Here is a 21716-nt window from a genome sequence, read left to right as displayed (position 1 = left end):
AATAGGACGCGGTGCTAGGAGGAGACTCTATGGTGGGGAAACCAGGCTTCTGGTTAGGACCTTTGTGGCTCTTTGAGTGTTTAAGATTGCCAACCCCTGGTCTTGGAGGAAAGGGGCATCCATAAGCTGAATTTTGTGTCGGCAGATGCTTTATACCTGTGGTAACAAAACAAACTCTAAAACTGTCAGATCTCAACCTAAGTTATCCCCAACTGTGCAAATACAAAGAAGAAATATAGAAAAATCATCAATATATGTGTGTGTGTGTGTGTGTGTGTGTGTGTTTACTTGCTGCCTAGTGAAACACACTGCTATCAAAGCCAGCATCTTACCTGGTGCATCCACTAAACGGTTTTGCACAATTGCACAAAACAGCAGGGATGCCAGACAGAGTGTGACTTTATTGCCTTTTTCAAGTTGTCGCAATGTGGAGTTCCGTGAAGTGGCAAAGAAACCCTCAGGATGTGTGGAACGACGGCGTTAGGCTCAGCAAGATATCAACTTGCCAGGCAACGAGCAACTTTGAGTGGCAATAGAGGTGAGCAAATCAACCAGAGACACTGTAATTTGGCACTGGGGGAGGGGGGGGATGACAACACAGCAATTTTCTGTGGAGAGGATTGGATTGTCGTGGCAGAATTCCCTGCCTGATAGAAAAGTGCAGTCTAGCAAGAAGCTAATAAGACTCATGTTCCAACAAGTTATTTTCGGAATTATGATCAGCAAAGTTAAAGACAACTTCATGGCACAAAGGAGGGTGTTGAGTCATTAAAGATGCAGCTCCAGAACTCTTTGGCGGTCAGAGGCCTTCCGGTCAGTCTTTTGTGCCAATTCTGCAATTGAAGCCAATGCACACGTACACACCCAAAAGAGAAAGAAAAAGAAATGTGGTCAAGCAACTTTCAAACAGTACAGAGAAATAAATATATATCATGTGATGTATTTCTTTGTTACTAGAGCCTCCAGCATCTACCGTGTTTCCCCCCAAATAAGACAGGGACTGATTTTCTTTTGACCCCCGAAATAAGCACTTGGCCTTATTTTCGGGAGGCATTATTATTTTTGAGTGCAGGAGGCGGTGAGCATGGTCACCTCATGGCTGCTGCAGTGTTGCAATATTTTGAGGAAGGGCTTATTTTGGGGGAGGGCTTATTTTAGCACATGCGCTCAAAAGCCCGATTGAGCTTATTATCCGGGGGAGGTCTTATTTTCAGGGAAGCAGGGTATTAAAAATTGGATTACATATTATTTTTTACTGCCGTTCTGTAATGCATGATGTATGATGTACACATATATCTATATTGCTCTGTAAAAATAATAATAATAATAAGCTTTATTGATTAGTCTATAGGCCATATCAAAGCACAAGGTTCAAACACATATCACCAATAAAATCCTATACGGACAATTTAAATAAGAGTAGAGTAAAATGCAATAGCTATAGGACAAGATACAATATAATTTAATATATACATATGTAAAAATAGAACAAAATGACATAAAATTATATTTCAGCGTCAGCCTTACAATCTACCCCAATCAGTCCACGTATGCAGATCTCAATTGGACCATTTTGTTGTGCTGTGTTAAATGTTATTTTTAGGCTCTGGCCACACATAAAGTATTTTGATAAGGGGATCCCATATGGGTCCTTCGTTTGGTATAAAGACCAAGGTCCCTGCCTCTCACCCCCTTACACAAGCAACAATCCAGTAGGATGTGAACCAGATATTCTACCTCTGCCACTCTGCAAATGTAGAGATACTCATTGTAGGGCAGTGATGACAAACCTTTTCAACACCAAGTGCCAAAAAGGAAGCGTGTGTCTGAACGCAGGGCACCAAGTGCTGAAAAGGGAACACTTCGCAGAGACATGCACGCTCGCCTGGGCCATGACAAGGAAGGAGGCATGCGTGCACCAGGAAATGCACTTCCAGCGTGCACGCCGGCCAGCAAGTCTTCCAGTTACTGCCATGCATGCACACGCTGGAAAATGAAAGACCAGTTTTTCCAGTTTCCAGCACTGCTGAACGCACAAAGGCCAGCTGACTGTTGCATGCTCATGCGCAGCAGAAACCCAGAAGAGAAATGGGGGACATGGCTCCTTGTGCCATTTCGGGCACGCGTGTCACAGGTTCGCCATCATGGTTGTAGGGTATAGAATGGAACCTCCCATATCCAACCATTGGGTCAAGCTGTTCGAATCTCGCTTGTGTAAATATCTCCCTAAGGTGTTTTGGCAGTTGTAACTTCAAAAATAAATATCAGTCGTTTGCTAGATGACTGCATTTGTTAAAGGAATCTTTGGAGGGCAAATGGAAGAGCTATCCAGAGGCGTCTTCTATATGTACACTTTCCATAAAAGTCTACGGATAAAACCTCCTTGCGCCACCATCCAAGGAACAGCAAGATCCTGTTGTGTGCTATTACTTGTTTTCACATCTCTGTGAAGGGTTAACATATAAGAAGCCTTCTGCAGTAACCAGACGACTTATGCTTAGAGAGGCAGAGCGATGGCTTGTGGCAAAGAAAGTAGAAAAATTGGTAAGATCAACTAAACATAGAGGATATCAAACCAGTTTAGATTCAAGTGCGTTTAATCATCAAGAGTAGTAGAAAATCTTTTAAAAAGGAGATTTTTGTCCCAGCACACGATCTATCCCAGCGATGGAGAACCTTTTTTGGCTCACGTGCTATAAGCAGGGAGAGCCACACCCATAATGCAATGCGTGACCCCCCCAGTGTGCATGCGCGCATGACAGGCGTAAACCCCCCCCATTTTTTACATCCTTTTTTCGCCCTCCCCAGGCTCCAGAGGCTTTATAGGAGCCTGAGGAGGACGAAAACAGCCTCCCCCGCCCCCCTGGAGGCTTCAGGAACTTCCTGAAGTAACTTCCAGTTTGTCTGTTAGGTTGTTTTTCGTCCTCCGGAGCCTTCAGGGAAGCCTCTGGAAGGCCCCTGAAGACTCCGGAGGGCAAAAAACGACCCCCACGGGCAAACCGGAAGTCTGTTCCTGAACTTTTGGTTTGCCTGTAGGAGACTGTGCTCCGGAGACTTCAGGGAAGCTCCTGAAGCCTCCGGAGGGCCTCTGTGGGAGCGGGGAAGGCTGTTTTCACCATCCCCAGGCTCCTATAAAGCCTCTGGAGCCTGGGGAGGGTGAAAAAAGGCTTTAAAAAAGGTTGAACTCAGCTGGGCAGCACACGCATATCCTTCTCTTCCCTAGACTAGCCATGCCCAGTTCCTGCAACTGTTCATCATATGTTTTAGCCTCCAGTCCCCTAATCATCCTGGTTGCTCTTCTCTGCACTCTTTCCAGAGTCTCAATATTTTTTTTTATAGTGTGGTGACCAAAATTGGATGCAGTATTCCAAGTGTGGCCTTACTAGGGCTTTATAGAGTGGTATTAGTGCCTCCTTTGATCTTGATTGTATCTGTTAATGCAAGTTAGGATTGCATTTTTTTTTTGGCTGCCACCACACACTGTTGGCAGGTTGACAACTAAGACTCCCAAGATCCCTCTCACAGTTACTGCTATTAAGCCTGGTTTCACTCAGTCTATATGTGTACTTTTGGTTTTCCTTGCCTACTACTTTACTTTTCTGTTCATTGAATTTCATTTTGTTAGATAGGGCCCAGTGTTCAAGTCTGTCAAGATCCATCTGGATCTTGAACCTATCATCTAGGGTGTTGGCTATTCCTGCCAGCTTAGTATCATCACATGCTTAACAATAAAAAAGGCTCGTAAAATTGGGCATAAATCACGTAACAACCGTCTCGCTTAGGGATGGAAATTCTGGCCTCCATTAGACACAGGAAAGCTGTACAAGATCAAGCTTACCACCATCTGAATAAGTGAGCTTCTCCAGCTCAGCTTCAAGCTCAGCATCTGTGAAGCTGGGAAGTCCTAGGGAAGCTGGAGACAGTGGCTTTGGTGGAACAGAAGGCAGGTACGGCTGTCTTTTTGGGGAGTCCAACAGAAGATTGTCCAATTCTCTTTCAAGTTCCTCTGTATCAGCTTCTAAGGTAAGAAAACAAATTAATTGATCTCGGTCTTCATAGGCATTGATTCACAGTCCAATGTAATGGAGCTTACTGCCAAGTATAGGTAAAGGTAAAGGTTCGCCTCGCACATATGTGTTAGTCATTCTTGCCTCTAGGGGGCGGTGCTCATCACCGATTCAAAGCCGAAGAGCCAGCGTTGTCAGAAGACATCTCCGTGGTCATGTGGCCAGCATGACTAAATGCTGAAGGTGCACGGAGCACTGTTACCTTCCCACCAAAGGTGGTTCCTATTTCTCTACTTGCATTTTTTAACATGCTTTTGAACTGCTAGGTTGGCAGAAGCTGGGACAAGTAACGGGAGCTCATTCTGCTACACGGCACTAGGGATTCGAACTGCCGACCTTTCTGATCAACAAGCTCAGTATCTTAGCCACTGAGCCACCATGTCCCATTTGTACATAGGACTGAAAAAAATATAAATGATAAACTTGGTATGGAAGCTGAGCTTTGGGGTACAAAAATGCATAACACATAATCTTATGTTCTACATGAGAGCAAGAGTTTGAAACAACTGTTCTCAGCATTTTGCAGTTGTACCACTGTTGTTAATGCAAATCTTGGTTGTGGTTATTTTTAAGCTTTCACATAGTTTGGGGGGAAAAATTGTCTTACATGGCTTCCTCATGCAAAGATAATCAACCCATATCTGACCACACAATCTTTTTGCTCATCCAAAGCAAAAATCTTAAAGCATGTAATTCATATTTAATAGAAGCATTTTTCAACCATGATTCTTACAATTAACGCATGTGCAAAGCAATTATGAACACCCATTAGGTCTTGAACAAACACAGAAAGTAGAGGAATCACAATCATTAAAGCAAATATACTTTGCTTTATTTTTCGGAGTATAAGCTGCACCTATTCCCCCTCAAAAAAGAGGGTGAAAATCTGGGTGCGTCTTATACACTGAATACAGCATTTTTGGCCTCCCGAAACCCAAACACAAAAATGGACATGCAGAGGGTTGGGGAGGCCTGCAAAGTGCTCCTGGGGGCTGGGGAGAACAAAAAAGAGCAAAAAGCGGGCCGTATTTTGCTCGTTTTTGCCCCCTCCCAGACCCCAGGAGCACTCTACAAGCCTCCCAAAGCCTATCCATGCCCTGTTTTTTGCAAAAACAGGGCATGCAGAGGGTTTGGGAGGCCTGCAGAGTGCAAAAACATTTTTTTTTAAAAGTTACCTCTTCAAAATCTTGGTGTGTCTCATAGTGCAGTGCGTCTTATAGTCCAAAAATATGGTAATATTATTTAAGCCAAACAATTTTTTCCCTAATAAAGATGGTATTCCTTTATGGGTAAACTGCTGGGTTCTGTGTGGAAGCAGTAAGACAGACTCTACCAGCCATGGATTGGTTTGTTCCTACTTGCTCTACCAACAGACTTTGTCAGGAAAAGGGAAGTTTATTCTGATGAGAAGTCTGAACTGATTGTTTACAGAAGGTTTTTGAAATCACGCCAAAGGTTGCAGACTGTCTTAAAGAATAAATATTCTAGATAAATACTTCACAATCACAAATTCAACTCACCTGGGGAATGAGATAGACATTAACACAGCAGGCCTGCAGAGGTAAAAGGGGCCTATACATTCTCAAATGATCCATTTGACAAAAGAAATTGCTTATCCAATAATGAGCTGTCACTTAATGAATATTCTGAGAATAAGGTTAAGAACGTCATCCATAATTTTAATTTAATCCACACCACATGTGGACTTTTACAAATATTGAAAAGGAATCTCCAGAGAGCAGGAGAGTGAAATGTAACCCTGAGAGAAAAGGACATAATTATTACTGTGTTTCCCTGAAAATATGACGTCCTAAAGCCATGCCAGAATTTCAGGGCGGGCAAAATATAAGCCCTCCCCCGAAAATAAGCCCTAGTGAAGGGGTGGGTATGGCCAGAACAGGAGGCAGCCCTTCCCTTCCCTGATCAACTCAATCGGATCCCTAATCAGATCAGCTGAGCTGCTCCATTCACGAAACAGCTGATTTGCGGGTGCCACTCAGGCCTCTGCCTCCAGCAAGCGCTGATTGTTTTTGTAGCCAATTGTGGCTGCAAAAGAAGCCGGAGGTCAAACAACACAACCCACATGCCTCACACCCTCCTTACCTAACGGTGACAATCACAGCAGGCAATTCTGTCCACGGAACAGGAAAGGAAGGCATGGAAATCAATACACGTGGGGCATCGGAAGAAGCCCTGTGAGGAGACGCCGCTGCTGAAGTGCAGGAAATCTCCCTCCCCCCCAACCTGAAGATCGTCCTTTCAAAGAGGAGTTTCACCAGGATGAAGGAGACACAAACGTTGCCGTCAGCCACCTCTTCATTCTGGTGAAACTCCTCTGCAGGTGGGGTGGGGGGGAAGGGAGATTTCCTGCACTTTGGCAGCGGTGTCTCCTTACAGAAGGTCACTTATCACCTGCATGTTCACATTGAGGGCTCGAAATGGGGGCGTTTTTGCAAATGGCTTGAAAAATGTGTAGGGGGATATTCTTGCCTCTTACCCTATTTTGAAGGTCAGCACAGACTGAGAACAGGATAAGAGACAAAATCCCCCCTCCCCATTTTTCCAGCCGTTTGCAAAAACGCCCCATTCCGAGCTTTTAGCCTATTCCAGGATTGCAGGATTGAAGGTTCGGAATGGGGCATTTTTGCAAACGGCTTGAAAATTGGGAGGGGGAATTTCCCTTCCTCTCACTCTGTTCTGAAGCTCAGCACAGACTCAGAACAGGATAAGAGAGAAAATCCCCCCCCTCTTTTCCTGGCAACCGTTCTTTCCTTGGGATCTCAGCGCAGACACACATCCCCCAAATACTCTATCCGAACCTTTCAGCTTTGCAATCCGTGCATCTCTGCAGAGCTCCCAAGGAAAGGACGGTGTGTGTGTGTGTGTGTGTGAGAGAGAGATCCCTAACCCCCCCCCCTCCCAAAGCAGCCACATCCCTCCACTAACCTGCTCTTGTGCTCCATTCTCCAGTGCCACGTGCAGGGCAAGAATAGTAGTTTGTGGGACTACTTACAACTTGGTGAGATTTTTATTTATTTTGGGGGGGAGAAGTTGGAAGGTATTTTCTGGTATTTTTTTTTTACCAGTCACACAGACTGCCGTATTTTTCAGAGTATAAGACTCACCAAGGTTTTGAAGAGGCAAATTTAAAAAAAAGTTTTTGCACTCTGAAACCTCCCCCCAAAAAAACCTTTTTTTGTCAAAAAATATTTTTTGCCTCCTGAAACCCCACCCCCTTCACCAAAATGGCCATGCAGAGCCTATAGGAAGCTTATAGAGTACTCCTGGGAGCAGGGGGACAAAATTGAGCACAAAACGGCCCATTTTTTGCTCATTTCTGCCCACCCCAACCCCCAGGAGCTATCTGAAAGCCTCCTAAAGGCTATGCACGGCCATTTTGGTGAAGAGGACAGGGCTTCGGTAGGCAAAAATACTGTATTCAGTATAAGACGCTCCCAGATTTTCAGCCTCTTTTTTGAGGGAAAAGAGTGCGTCTTATACTCCGAAAAATATGGTACTTTTCTTGCCCTGCATGTGGAGTGGAGAACAGAACTGGAAAGTAACTTAGTGAAAGGATGTGGCAGCCTTGGAGGGGGTGGGTGTATGTGAGGGACGTGTGTGTTTGTGTGTGTGTGTGTGTGTGAATGTGTAAGAGAGAGAGAGAGAGAGAGAATGAGAGAGAGAGAATGTGAGAGAGAATGAGAGAGCATGAGAGAGAGAATGAGAAAGAGAGAGAGAATGAGACAGAGAATGGTAGAGAGAGAGAATGAGAGAAAGAGAGGATGAGAGAGAATGAGAGAGAATGAGACAGAGAATGAGACAGAGAATGATAGAGAGAGAGAATGAGAGAAAGAGAGAGGATGAGAGAGAGAATGAGAGAGAGAAAGAGAGAAAGAGAGAGAATGAGAGAGAGAGAGAGAATGAGAGAGAAAGAATAAGACAGGATGAAGAGAGAATGAGAGAGAGAATGAAAGAGAGAATGAGAGAGAGAGAATGAGAAAGAATGAGAGAGAGAATGAGAGAGAATGACAATGAGAATGAAAGAGAGAGAGAGAATGAGAGAGAGACAGAATGAGAGAGAGAATGAGAGAGAGACAGAATGAGAGAGAGACAGAATGAGAGAGAGAGAATGAGAGAGAGAATGAGAGAGAGAGAGAGAATGAGAGAGAGAAAGACAGAGAGACAGAGAGAGAGAATAGGATCCAACCTCGGAGAGTTACCATATACCAGGACTGGCGGTGGTGTGCTCTCTCTGTTTCACACACCCACAGAGCTTTGCTCTTTCGCACTCTCTCCCTTCCTTCCTTGCACTATGAGTTTTGCATGGAGGAACAGACCATTTCCTGCAAGGTTGGCCTCAGCACCCGCTTCAGAAGGCAAACATAAGAGCTTTGCTCTTTTTCTCCGGAGCCTTTGAAATCCACACACACACCTCTCTTTTCTGCCATAAAATTCTGGGCTCTGGCAAAATTTCCCGCACAGTCCCCAGGGAGGGAGAAGCGGCGAGAGAGGAATGGAGAACAAACGGAAAGGATGCCCGGACTCGCAGCTCTTTGTTTTGTTTGCACGATGTGTCTCCTGAGAGGCCCGAGAGCGAAACCGTCTACCAGGAGGGCGAAGAGCAGTCAGCTGTTAGGCAGATAGCCAGCAGCAAGGTCTGCAAACAGGGCAGGCGAAGGCCAGGGCGCAAGGAGAATTTGGGTCATTGCGGCCGCAGGCAAGCAGGGGGTGGGACAGAGATGGTGGGGCCGGTGGGCTTGCTGCCTCCTGCACCTGAAAAATAAGACCTCCCCAAAAATAAGGCCAAGCGCCCTTATTTCAGGGGTCAATAGAAAATAAGACCCCGTCTTATTTTCAGGGAAACACAGTAGATTAAGAGGAAAATGTGTAACTGACCAGACACTTTTAGTCAAGAGTTCAAGAGTTCTTAAGCATTACAATTGGAAACAGGACATATGCCTATAACCTACAGTGGAAGCTATAAAAAAAAATCTGTTACTGGCAGAATTAATTTCGTTCTTTAACAAATATGTTTTAAATGCTGTAGAACAATGTTTTTCAAATTTGCAACTTTAAGACCCTAAAGTTGCCAAGTTTGAAAAGCACCATACAGAGAAGCAATTGTAACTTTAGGAAACCGCATTTCCCATGTGTGGCTGTTACACAGAAGATGAATCAGCAGGAAGCAAGTTTTGACTTACCCGAGCCGTTGATTGCCACCCCGGCTAAGGTCTGAGCTACTTCATCCTGGGTATCGCAGAGCTGTGGGAGAAGTACAAATTTTAATTACAGATATGTGATATTACAAGTGTGAATAAGGTTCTAGACGACAACATTTTCAATATTAAGCAAACATCAAGAACACAGGGGCATAACCTCAAACGGACAGAGGGAAAATACTGTCATGCTAAAAAGTATTATTTCACAGAAAGAGCAATGGAAGCTGGGAACCAACACAGCAGAGTTGGTGGGTGAATCATCAATACTGAGTTTAAACATACTTGGGATAAACACGTCCATCATCTGACAAAAACTAATTAAATAAATGTAAAAATAAAGAACCTCAAAGGGCAGATGGATTGCTAGATTTTTTTCTGCTGTCAGTTTTCTGTTTCTATATGTTTTTATTTTACCCATATATGTCACCTTTGCGTGAGCAGCAGAGGTAGTCCTTGGCTTATGACCACATTTTAAGCCCAAAATTTCTGTTGTTAAGTGAGACACTTGTTAAGTGAGTTTTGCCTCCCATTTTATGATCTTTCTTGCCACCGTTAAGTGAATCACTGTAATTGATAAGTTAGTAACCCGGCTGTTAAGTGAATCTGGCTTCCCCATTGACTTTGCTTGTCAGAGGGTTGCAAAAGGGGATCGCATGACCTTGGGACACAGCAACGGTCATAAGTATGAACCATTTACCAAACGTTTGAATTTTGCTCACAAAATCGTGGGGATGCTGCAAAGGTTGTAATTCTGAAAAAAGGTCGTAAGTCACTTTTTCGGTGCCATTATAACGGACCCTAAATGAACTGTTGTAAATCGAGGACTACCTGTACCCACTTCTAAACATACCTCTTGAATCTGATCCACGAGACTCTCTGCCTTTTCCACAGTTACATCTTTCATGGACAACTTCAGAGCTCCTAGTCCAGCCTGATAAGCATTAAATACCTTGGGAAAAGAGAGAAATCACACTTATTTTTTTATAGTACTAGCCGATAACCTGGTGTTGCCCAGGTATTTATTTATAGAAGGAAATGTCTGGACCAAACAATTTCTAATGTTGGATTTCCCCCTTACCAGAGGGAGCCCCCTTGTGCAGGACTGTGAAGCCGTTACCATAGCATCTCCACTGCACTGTACAATAGAAGCCATTTTACGGCAGTACAGTAAAAGCCATTTTAAGGCACAACAGCTGCATCTTAACAGAACACATACCCCAAGGGGTGTCTTACCCCCACAGTGTTTGTTTCCAGAGAGTAAGTCATCTGTGTACCAAGTTTGGTTGAAATTGCTTGAGGCATTCTAGAGTTATGCTGGAACATACACAAATTCACAGGTGTGTGTGTGTGTGTGTGTGTATACATACATACATACATACATACATACATACATACATACATACATACAAATATACATATACAAATGCAACACAAAAATGGTTTTCTGCCTTGAAGGCTCCTAGGGTGGAGCTGAAAGGCAAAAGGGAAGCAGTATGCTCCCTCCCTATTGGGCATACCAGGTGCTTGACATAACGCTTAATAAGTAAATAAATATAAATATAAAATATATGCATACACATACACACACACACATACCAGATGACTGCTGATTTTAGATTCCCTTTACAACAGTTCCAAAGTGTGTTGAGCGAAGATTAAATAGTATGACTATTAAATAGTATAAAACAAGCAAATATGTTATGAATTAGCTGCTGAGATGCGAAATCCAATACATATATTGTAAAAGGAGAGCAGCAAAGAAGAAGAGTTATTCCTTGTTCGTAAGACAATGAAGTGAGGTCCTCGGTGGATTAGTAAAGAGTGCTCCTGAAAGAAAAAAATACTAAAGCGTAAAACTCCCCCAAATAAATGTCAGGCAATTAAGAAATACCATTTGATCTGTCTGAGAGGCATATATCCGATCTAGGATGCCTTGCACCACGTCCAACTTGGCATGAAGCTCTGCAATGCGCCTTTCCTACTCTTTTTCTGGACTTCAAAGATCTCATGGCCTAAGAGCAGAAAAAGCAGACTTTATTCAAAAGATAGGAAAAAAACCAGGAAGACGAAACTGGGCAAAGTGGTGCTGGGTTGGTCAGATAAGAGACAGCATAGCCTACACCTGCATAATGGGCAGGAGGCTAAGCTATTGGGCTGTAAAGGTGACAGTGAGAGGAACGTGGACTTTGCACTTGCAAGGTTCTGTTAATGTAGCTTTGCAATCAAGTAGAACTAGTTTATTTAACCCTGTTTCCTGTAGGATCTACCAGGTGGGTCTGACAAAAACTGACCGGAACTCACCCACTGTATTAACAGACTCTAAAAATTCATGACCAGAATTTTGGAAATCTGCAATGGGCAGTTCGGAGATAGAACATACTGATTGGGGCACCATGTACCTGACTTCCATCAGTACCTACCTGCTGCTTCTTCCCAGCTTTGCAGGCACTCCGAGCGCCCTCTTTATATCTGAAAAGCAAGAGATGAGCTTGTACCATTTTTCAGACTAGAAATAGCTACAATCCCATTATTCCCTCTGTACCTTCGACCCAGCTCACTATAACTAGAAGGCAATTACAAATAGGCTCCCCACACACAGAGACTTCTTTTGGCATCGTGTGTTATTCAATTATTATTCAATAAGGGTGGCTCAGTGGCTGAGCTTGTCAATCAGAAAGGTTGTCAGTTTGGCAGTTCAAATTCCTAGTGCCACGTAACGGAGTGATCTCCCGTTACTTGTCCCACCTTCTGCCAACCTAGCAGTTCAAAAGTATGTAAAAGCAAGTAGACAAATAGGGACCACCTTTGGGGGAAGGTAACAGCGTTCTGTGCGGGTTTGGCATTTAGTCATGCCAGCCACACGACCACGGAGAAGTCTTCAGACAGCACTGGCTCTTCGGCTTTGAAACGGAAGATAAGCACCGCCCCCTAGAGTCGGGAACGACTTGCACATATGTGCGAGGGGAACCTTTACCTTTACCTTATTATTCAATTATCAATTAAACTGCTTTCATAAACCTTGAGAACTGCCACAATTTGACCCTCTTTCAGAATCAGATTGTTTTTTCCTGAATAGCCTCTCACCTGTGACATAATCTGAGGTTTGTGCAAAGATGAATGACACACACCGCATATTACCTCTCTGCTTCCTGTGTCAGAGATTCCACTTTCTGTGACAACAACTGTTCACTCTGCATCAACTGATAAACCCCAATGTCTACATCATTCATTGGGGAGACTTTTGCATGAAGTCCTCGGGCGAATTTCATTATCTGAAAGACAATATATTTGATATTAAGGCTCATGATACCATCAAATATCTTCTGTTATCCTAAAAGAGGACTTCCTCTGGGGCACTCACATCGCAGCCCTGGTCAAAAGGGCCCAGCAGAGATTATACTACCTGAGACTTCTCAGGAAACAACTGAATGAAAAACTGCTGCTGACCTTCTACCGTTGCATCATAGAGAGTATTTTAACTTTCTGCACCTGTGTCTGCTTTGTCAATTGCCCAGCGGCAGATAGGACAGCACTCCAGAGGGTCAACTCCAGAGGGTCAACATCATTGCCCAGAGGATCATGGGTTGCCCTCTCCCCTCTTTGGAAGAGCTTTATAGCTCCCGCTGCCTTAAGAAAGTTCAAAACATTCTTAAAGAGCCATCTCATCCTGGGCATCCTTTTTTTGAACTATTACCATATGGCAGACGGTAGAGACAATAAAAACAAGGAGAACTAGGCTGAAAAACAGCTTCTATCCCAGAGCAGTACCTATATTGAATTCTACTGTGTAGTGCAATATTAATGCAATATCAGGTTTTCAATTTTAATTATATAGAATGTGAAGGATATGTGTTTATTTTTATAGTTATATTGTACACTGAAGATGGCATTTAATTTCATTGTACGATGTGCAATGACAATAAAGTAAAGTAAACTAAACAAAAATGGCCTTTTAATAAGATGAATAAGATTTATTATTGTTCCTAAAGGGGCAACAACGGCTCAATGGTTAAAGACACTGAACTTTTCATTTGGAAAGCTGACAGCCTGAGGTTCGAGATCCGAGCGCCGTGTGATGAGGTGAGCTCCCATTATTTTGCCTCAGCTCCTGCCAACCTACCTGTTCAACCACGTGCAAATACAAACTAGATAAATAGGTACCACTTTGGTGGGAAGGCAATAGCATTCCATGCACCACAGCTTAGCCATGCTCGCCACATGACCATGGAAGTGTCTTCAGACAATACTGGCTCCCTCAGCTAAGAATGGAGATGAGCATCACTTCCTAGAATCATACATGACTAGACATGGGAAACCTCTACTTCCATATTGGCGAACCTATGAAACGCGTGCTGGAAGCGGCATGCAGAGCCATCCCATGTGGGATGCGCGGCCTCGCTGGCTCTCTTCTGCTTTCCTGTACCCGCATGCGTGTTGGCCAGCTGGATTTCATGCATGCCAGAGCACCGAACCCAGAAAAGCAGCGGTCCGTCATGAGATCATGCACTGGCACTGAACTACCAGGTTTCCAGTGAGCGCATATAAGACAGCCAACTGTTCATCGGGAGCTCGTACATGCCGGAAACCGGAGGTTTGGGTGCCAGTGGTTGCATGCATGATGGAACGCTGCTCTTCCGGGTTTTGGAGCTCCCGCATGAAGACCTGATAGGCCATGCATTCCAAGCGAGATGGTTTTGTGTGCCATTTCCAGCATACAGGTTGGCACGCGGTGATGTAAAAGGTTATCCTTCGCTGCTCTACCCTTATTCTCTATGGCACCAGAGGGAAGGGCAAGAAGTAACAGTTGGAAGCTTTTTAAAGAGGAGTTACAATTTAGAAATAAGGAGAATTTTTTCTGATAGTGAGAACAATTAATCAATGGAATAGCTTGATTATTGTGGGTGCTCCATCACTGGAAGTTTTCAAAACTAAAACTGGGTAATCATTTTACTGGGATGGTATACAGATCTCCTGCCTTGAGCAGGGAGTTGAACTAAAAGATCACCAGGTCCCTTCCAGCCCTATGATTTTATTGTCTATGGTTTCTTAAAGAGATAGGATCCCTTCCTGAAGCAGACAATTGGGTGCCATACCTTATTACCATTCTGTTCCAGGACAGTGACCCTCTTCTCCTTCTGCAATTGGAGCAGCACCAGACAAAATGTTCGCTCATCTGGACAGATGCTGGTGCATAGGGAACGCAGCTCAGACAAACCAACAATAGGATGGGATGAAAGTGTGGAATTCTGGTAGAGATTATAGACTTCTTCAGCCTTCTCCTAAAAAATGCAAAGGCAAACAAATACTTAATATCCAACTATGGCTAAAAAGAAAAAAAATAGACAAGACATCATTACCGGTGATAGCATCTCACAACTATCACTTACAATAGAAGGCATAATACAATGCAGATCACTTCTGAAAAGGCCTTGCAAAGAAGGGACAGTCTAAATAGTCACCAGAAGTCAACCTCAAAAGGAAATATTTTTACAACAATATTCTGTCATTCATACCTATAAAGCTTTTATTCATGTTTGTTTTATTGTACTATATTAGATTAGATCATAGCAGAGGAATCTACCATGAAATACTTGGCCCTATTCTTAAATTATTGTCATTCAGTTGATCAGTTAAAGGACTATAAGAACAATCAATGCTTGTGTATTTATCTTTATTCTTTTAAAGATTATTAGGATGAAGAAAAGAACTACTTGGGTTTTTTTTAAGTGCTGGTCTTACACTTTTTATTTCGTGCAAGTAATTTCTTGGAGACAAATCTTACTGGAGGATCATAAGATGAGTAAGAAAACTAGTTATTCTGAAACAAATATATGTCTGTCAAAAATGTAAGTGTTTGAAAGTTAAACACTTTCCAGTTTCCCTCCTTTATATAGATCTGCTTAATGTGGCATTTTGGACAATATCATCTTTCCTAAAGATCCTGTTGTCAATATCTATGCATCAAACTGAACAGAATAACAGAGCTGGCAGGGACCTGGAAAGTCTTCTAATCCAACCCCCCACTCCCACCCCATTATAGGCAAATGGTTGTCCAATCTCTTTTTTAAAACGTCCAGTTTTGAGCACCCAAAACATCTGGAGGCAAAATCATTCTGCTGATTAATTGTTCTCATGTTAGGTCACTGTCAGATAACATGACACCTAGATAACTATGGGTGGCATGATAGCAATATTCCAATATTTGTGGGGATGTCACAAAGAAGAGCGGGTCAACTTATTTTCCAAAGCACCAGAAGGCAAGACAAGAAACAATGAATGGAAACTAACCAAGGAGAGAAGCAACCTGGAATTAAGGAGAAACTTCCTAACAGTGAGGACAATTAACTAGTGGAACAGCTTGCCATCAGAAATGGTGGCTGGAGGTTTTAAGAAGAGATCGGACTAGAAAATCTTTAAGATCCCCTCCAGTTTTATTCCGATTGATATGTCACCTCTATAGAAGTAAGCTGAACTATAGCTCTTCCTCCACTTTCTGAAAAATTCTGCTAATTCTCAACCCAAACAATCTTAAATTAATATGTGAGTTCTATGCATCTGTGCCTTCTAGATAAGCATTGTTTACAGGCACTAAAACTGCCTTTTTCAAAATGTGCCGTTTAAACGTTTAACTGATATTATAGTTCTACAGAAATCTTATTAGCAAGATATATTTTTGTGAAGTTTCTCCAGTATATTTGTGCAAGAAAGCATTGACTCAGACCGCAAGTGGGAGGAGAGTGAGTCAAAACTTTGCAAGGAGCTGCATTTGCATGGTTTCATTGGTTTCTCAAAAATTAATATATTTTTGTCTCACATTGTTCTTGAGTGGTGGTGGGTTCCGGATCCATACAGTATGGTTGCAACGGGGCCCAGCGTCCTCCAGATGAATGCGTGCAGCGCGCGTGCACTAGTGTATAGCACGTGCATGCATCCTACCCTCCAGCAATGCCTCCATGGCGCTCCAGCTGCTCAGTGGAGCATCGCACATGTGTTGTACGTGCTGTGCACATGCGCGGAAGCGTCGAAGAGTTTAAAGACCAGTAAGGACGATGGGTGGGCGGGCCTTCTGGAGCATCGTATTCGAACGGTACCCGGTGCTCCAGACAGGCACCGCTATGCCCGTCCCGAGGCGTACCGCCTGCAACCCACCAATGCTCTGGAGATGCAATAAAGTATATATAAAAAGGATGGGAATCCAAACAATTTCCTAATAAATTACCATGACTGCTGCAAACATTTCTTTTGCTCAGCTCAGCTTTTCTTCTTATGTTGCTTGGCACATTTTTTTAAAAAAATCAGCTTTCTACTTTGATCTCAGTATATTTCCCCAAGGCTATGAAAAAAGGCACCTCTGTCAAAAAGGCAGCCACCACAATGGGTTGTGAGACAGCATGATCAAGATCAGACCCTCCATGTCCTAAATAAAATAAAAACACCAAACCATCAAGAAATAAGACAGATGAAGCCCTGGGTGTAAGGTCTCTCCGTTTACCTAATCAGCACTCCCGAATGTATATTAGGCCTGGCTGTGGAGTATAAATCATCATAAATTAAGTCATAACTTCTAAGGTGAAATTTCCTGACAGTTAGAACAATTAATCAGTGGGAACGGTTTGCCTGCAGAAATTATGGGTGCTTTTAACACTGGAGGTTTTTAAGAACAGATTAGACAATGATTTCTCGAAATGGTATAGGACTTCCTGCTTGAACAGGGGGGTGGACTAGAAGACATCCAAGGTTCCTTTCCAACTCTGTTATTTTGTTATTCTGTTTTAGGCTATGGGACCTTATGTGCTAAAGTAGTAAACCTAAAGTAAATAGGTTATTCATAGTTTTAAAATTATTTCCGAAATGTATATAGTCAGAAATGTTTACAGAGGGCTTTTTTTTGCTTATTCATTTGACAGTAAAATAATTCTGAACCCTAAGGTCAGGGATTAACTCTTTTCCCACAGTGGTCATTTGTTGTATATAGACTAGGTTCACTTCAAGTGAGGCAGCAGTACTGTAGCACCTCATTAAATTAGAGGAATAGTATAGAAAAGTACATCAGTATGTTTTTTAAAGATGCTCTCTTTGTATTGGAGCCAAGGTGGTGCAGTGGTTAAATGCAGCACTGCAGGCTACTGCTAGATCAGCAGGTCAGCGGTTCAAATCTCACCGGCTCAGGGTTGACTCAGCCTTCCATCCTTCCGAGGTGGGTAAAATGAGGACCCAGATTGTTGGGGGCAATATGCTGACTCTCTGTAAACCGCTTAGAGAGGCCTGAAAGGCCTATGAAGCGGTATATAAGTCTACTGCTATTGCTATTACTGCTATTGCTATTGGTTCCTATTTATAGAATTATTGCACAAACACAATTAATGCAGACTACATACTCTCATAAATCGTGCCAACTGGGTTCAGATATAATGCTAAGCCATAAGGCGTGGTTTATAAATTGCAGCAATTAACACATGCTCCAAGCAACCATTATTTCTTACCATCTGATGTGAGCCTAACCAGACAGAGATTGAAATAGCAACAGGAATCCACCATAGACTATAAATAAAGCCCAGGATCTGATTCATTTATAGAGACTTTAAAAAATATCTGCCTCCAAACAACCTTGGGTAATTTACATTATAAAAAGCCAGAACAATAAAAGACACACTGCAGCAACATCAGTTAGCAAGGATTGAAGCTTTCAGAACAGCTAGAGCCAGAATTGTGTATCTCCCTTAGCATCTGAAGCAGGAAAAAAGGAGGAGAAAGAGGAAGAGGGCAGACGGTATGTTTTTAGATACACATATATAGAACAAAATAAACCTCACAGGGACATACCAGTACCCTACCCCAAAACCTGAGAATAGACAATTGTTTTCAGTGCCTTTTGATATATCATCAAGGTGGTAGCCTTATGAATCTCTGGGGGGAGATTCTTCCCTGGCAGAGAAGGCATGTCTCCAGAGTAATAGTTTAAAAAAGGGTGCCCAGGATGAGATGGATCTTTAAAAATGTTTTGAATTTTCTTAAGGCAGCAGGAGCTCTAAAGCTCTTCCAAAGAGGGGAGAGGGCAATCAATGATCCTCTGAACAACGATGTTAATCCTCTGGAGTGCTGTCCTATCTTTCATTGTGCAATTGGCAAACCATACATAGGTGCAATTCCAGTAGATGGCATCATTTAACTGTGGGGACCTGAAACACAACTACTCTGCACAACTTTATTAGGTAGGCTTGGGCTTATGCAATGAGCACATGTTACGTATTAGGCTCCCAAGAAATATTGTGCCTTCAAAAGTCACAAAAACACCAACACAACAAGCAAGAAAGATTCTTTCAAAGTCTTCCTGGAAATAATGGCGAGGAACAATTTGATGTTTCTTATATAAATATCAAACTCACTCTATAAATTCCAATCCTTACCTAGTCAATATAGAATTAGCAAGATAAAAGGTACTGACGGGAAGAAATATTTAAAAAGTTGGGGTTTAAGTAAAGGCATGGAAATGAATCTCTCTAGGAATTTAAACTCATAGTTCTGAGGAGTCAAGGACAAAGCTCAAGATAGAAGTTGGTGCTACTGCAGATACTGAAGAAGCTTTAACTGCAAAGAAGATAAACTATTCAGGATCTAAGAATTAAACTTGACTAATTATTAATTCACCTATTAAATCTTATCTTTTTCTCCTGCCCTTACAAAGTAAAATAATACTTGTTATTCATTTCTCAACCTTAAGGGCGGGAAGGCTGTGGCAGAATGTTTTGATAATTGCCCTGCCTGGTCTCGGGCTCCCGGCTTCCAACCTTGCCAGCTTCAGCCCTCATGCCAAAACTAAGAAGGAATCCCACATTTCACAACATGTTTGGACAGAAGGGATAAAAAGAGTGGAATGAGGACTGGAATGAGGAATCTTCATCTCAATAGACACAGAATGCCCAGTGTCTTTAGAGGGCACACCTAGCTGCTTAGAGTGGAAAGCAAAGAAATACATTCTCAATGCAATATAAAAAAAAACCCATAGGTTTTGTTTTGCAAAACTGGAGAGAGATGTTCTGGCATGTTAACCTATTCAATTAGAGAGAATTCTGACAGTCCCCCCTCAACTTTCTGCCAATCTACAAGTATATAATTTATTGAGTAAAGAAAGTCCTTGAGAGAATCTCATTGACAACAGGAAATGAGTTGTTTCCCTCTGTTTACATAAGATATAAAATAACATGCCACTGGAAATCCCAAATAAATATATTCATTCTTAAGACCACTCTATATATAAAAAAAAAACAAATCCATAAAAAGAGGCTGTGTTTGTAGTATAGCTTGCCTGCGTAGGTTGGCCATGTGTACCATGAATTGTACCCTTAAAGCTAAAGGTTCCCCTTGCATATATGTGCTAGTCATTCCTGACTCTAGGGGGCAGTGACATCTCCATGGTCATGTGGCTGGCATAACTAAACACCGAAGATGCATGGAATGCTATTATCTTCCCACCAAAGTTTGTTCCTATTTTTCTATTTGCATTTTTAATATGCTTTCAACTTCTAGATTGGTAGAAGCTGGGACAAGTAACGGAGCTCACTCAGTTACGCAGCGCTAGGAATTTGAACTGCCAACCTTTCTGATCGACAAGCTCAGCGTCTTAGCCACTGAGCCACCCCTACACTTAAGACCGTCTTCTCTGAACTGGTTGCAACTTAGTTCAAATAGTGTAAAAATATCAAACAATATATAAGCAGCTAAAAAGTCAGCATGGAGAAAACCCATAGTTGCAGAAACACAGTAATACCAAAATACAGTGTGACAATCACAATAAAGACCAACAAAACATTATCAATAGGACTATTTAAAAAATAATAATAATTGGGAAACTCTTATATAAATTACATGTTGGCTCCCAAAACAGCCTAGTGTTAGATGGCAGGCAAGTCCCTCCAGGAAGGGCTTCCTGGAACAGAGTGCAGCAATGGAAAAGGGGAAGGGAGATCTATTTTGAACAGGAAATAAATCTTACCAAAAGCAGTAAGAAAAAAAGATCTGCCTTCCCAATTCACTCACAATATCTGATCCACAAATATGAATCATCGACGTTACCTTAAGAATCTCCACGTAAATCAGGACTCCTCTTCCTCCGGCATTTTGCTGTCACCTAATACGCTAGACAATGTCCACTTCAGGGGTTTCAAAATGAAGACTCCCACGCCCAGGAGATCCGCTACTGTCCACACTAGACATAAAGTCAGATTCTCTTTGCAGTTTGCCCCGTCTAAAGAAATGAATGAAAAGTAATGTGTTTCAGAGAAAGCCAAAATAAATACAATTCACACAATCTGCAAAAACATAAGCCAGGATGGTCTACTATCATATGGCAGTTTGAAAAGCTATACTATGGCTTAAAATAATAAGGCCACTGCTGTTAGAGAAAAGGAGATTATCTGCCCACAGGCTCCTAAGAGTAAATAAGGTTATAGTAAGAAAAACAAAACATAACTGACTGCAGGAATCCATATTTCTTTTTTTAATATTTCTTTTATTTTAAATACAAATAATGCATAGTACATACGTCTAAATTTAAAAAAGGAAAAAATCAAATATTACAGTGCACACATACACACACACATTTGAGACCTTTTTTTTCTTATATTTCTTCTTCTATAACAACTAAAGATATACAATATATTCCAATTGTGCCCTTATCCCCTCCAAAACAACATATATTCTTGAGTAGGTTTATTCCCTTGACTTCCACCAACACTGTTTTATGAAATCTACCCAATTTCATTATAATTGTTTGCTTTAATTATCCCTTTTTAAATTTAATTTCTGTTGTTATTTATCATTTGTTGCCATACTCCAAGTTTCATTATACCACTCATTTCTTTGAATATCCCAGTTTCATCCCCAACATTTAGCCATCACCTAATCTAGCTGCCATTATCAAATTTACAATCAATTCTTTTCATTTATATCCTATTTTACCACAGCAACAGTAAACAATCCTCGACGTATCTAAATTTACACTCAACAGTGCTCTAATTTCTCTAAATACCATGTCCCATATTTTTGTGCACTATCACAATCCCACCACATGTTTATATGTTTCAACTTCTTTCTTGCACCTCCAACAAATATTGTATATTTACCATCTATTTGATTTAATTATGTGGTGTTAAATACCACCTCCATATCACTTTATACCATTTTCCTTAACTCTGACATATTCTTATATACTCTTCTATTCCAATATTTTTTCAATTATTACCATTTATTTCTCCTAAACCTGATTCCCAAATTAATTTTAAACCTTTTTCCTGCTCTTCTAGTTAATATTCTATATATTTTCCCAATTCTTCCTTTACCTATATATTCTTCATTCACCTCACATTCTTTTATAATAATTTAAATTTTGTTAACTGTCCTTATCTTTCTCCTCAAATCTTTCTTCTACTTT

General features: G+C 41.8%; 1 protein-coding gene across 1 annotated transcript; it reads right to left on the bottom strand.

Moving 5' to 3' along the window:
* Positions 1-283: 283 nt before the first annotated feature.
* Positions 284-20531, bottom strand: CHMP7 (charged multivesicular body protein 7). Its single transcript, XM_032229923.1, is given in 12 exon segments — positions 284-833; positions 3839-4018; positions 9269-9329; positions 10137-10235; positions 11178-11264; positions 11266-11298; positions 11707-11755; positions 12425-12558; positions 14380-14565; positions 20360-20386; positions 20389-20470; positions 20472-20531. Coding segments are annotated over 12 exon segments (1032 nt in total). The 5' UTR covers positions 20501-20531; the 3' UTR covers positions 284-768.
* Positions 20532-21716: the final 1185 nt, after the last annotated feature.

The sequence above is a fragment of the Thamnophis elegans genome, chromosome 13 (assembly GCF_009769535.1).
Source record: "Thamnophis elegans isolate rThaEle1 chromosome 13, rThaEle1.pri, whole genome shotgun sequence".
In the NCBI taxonomy this organism is placed as follows: Eukaryota; Metazoa; Chordata; class Lepidosauria; order Squamata; family Colubridae; genus Thamnophis; species Thamnophis elegans.
This window is presented reverse-complemented; position numbering and strand designations above follow the sequence as displayed.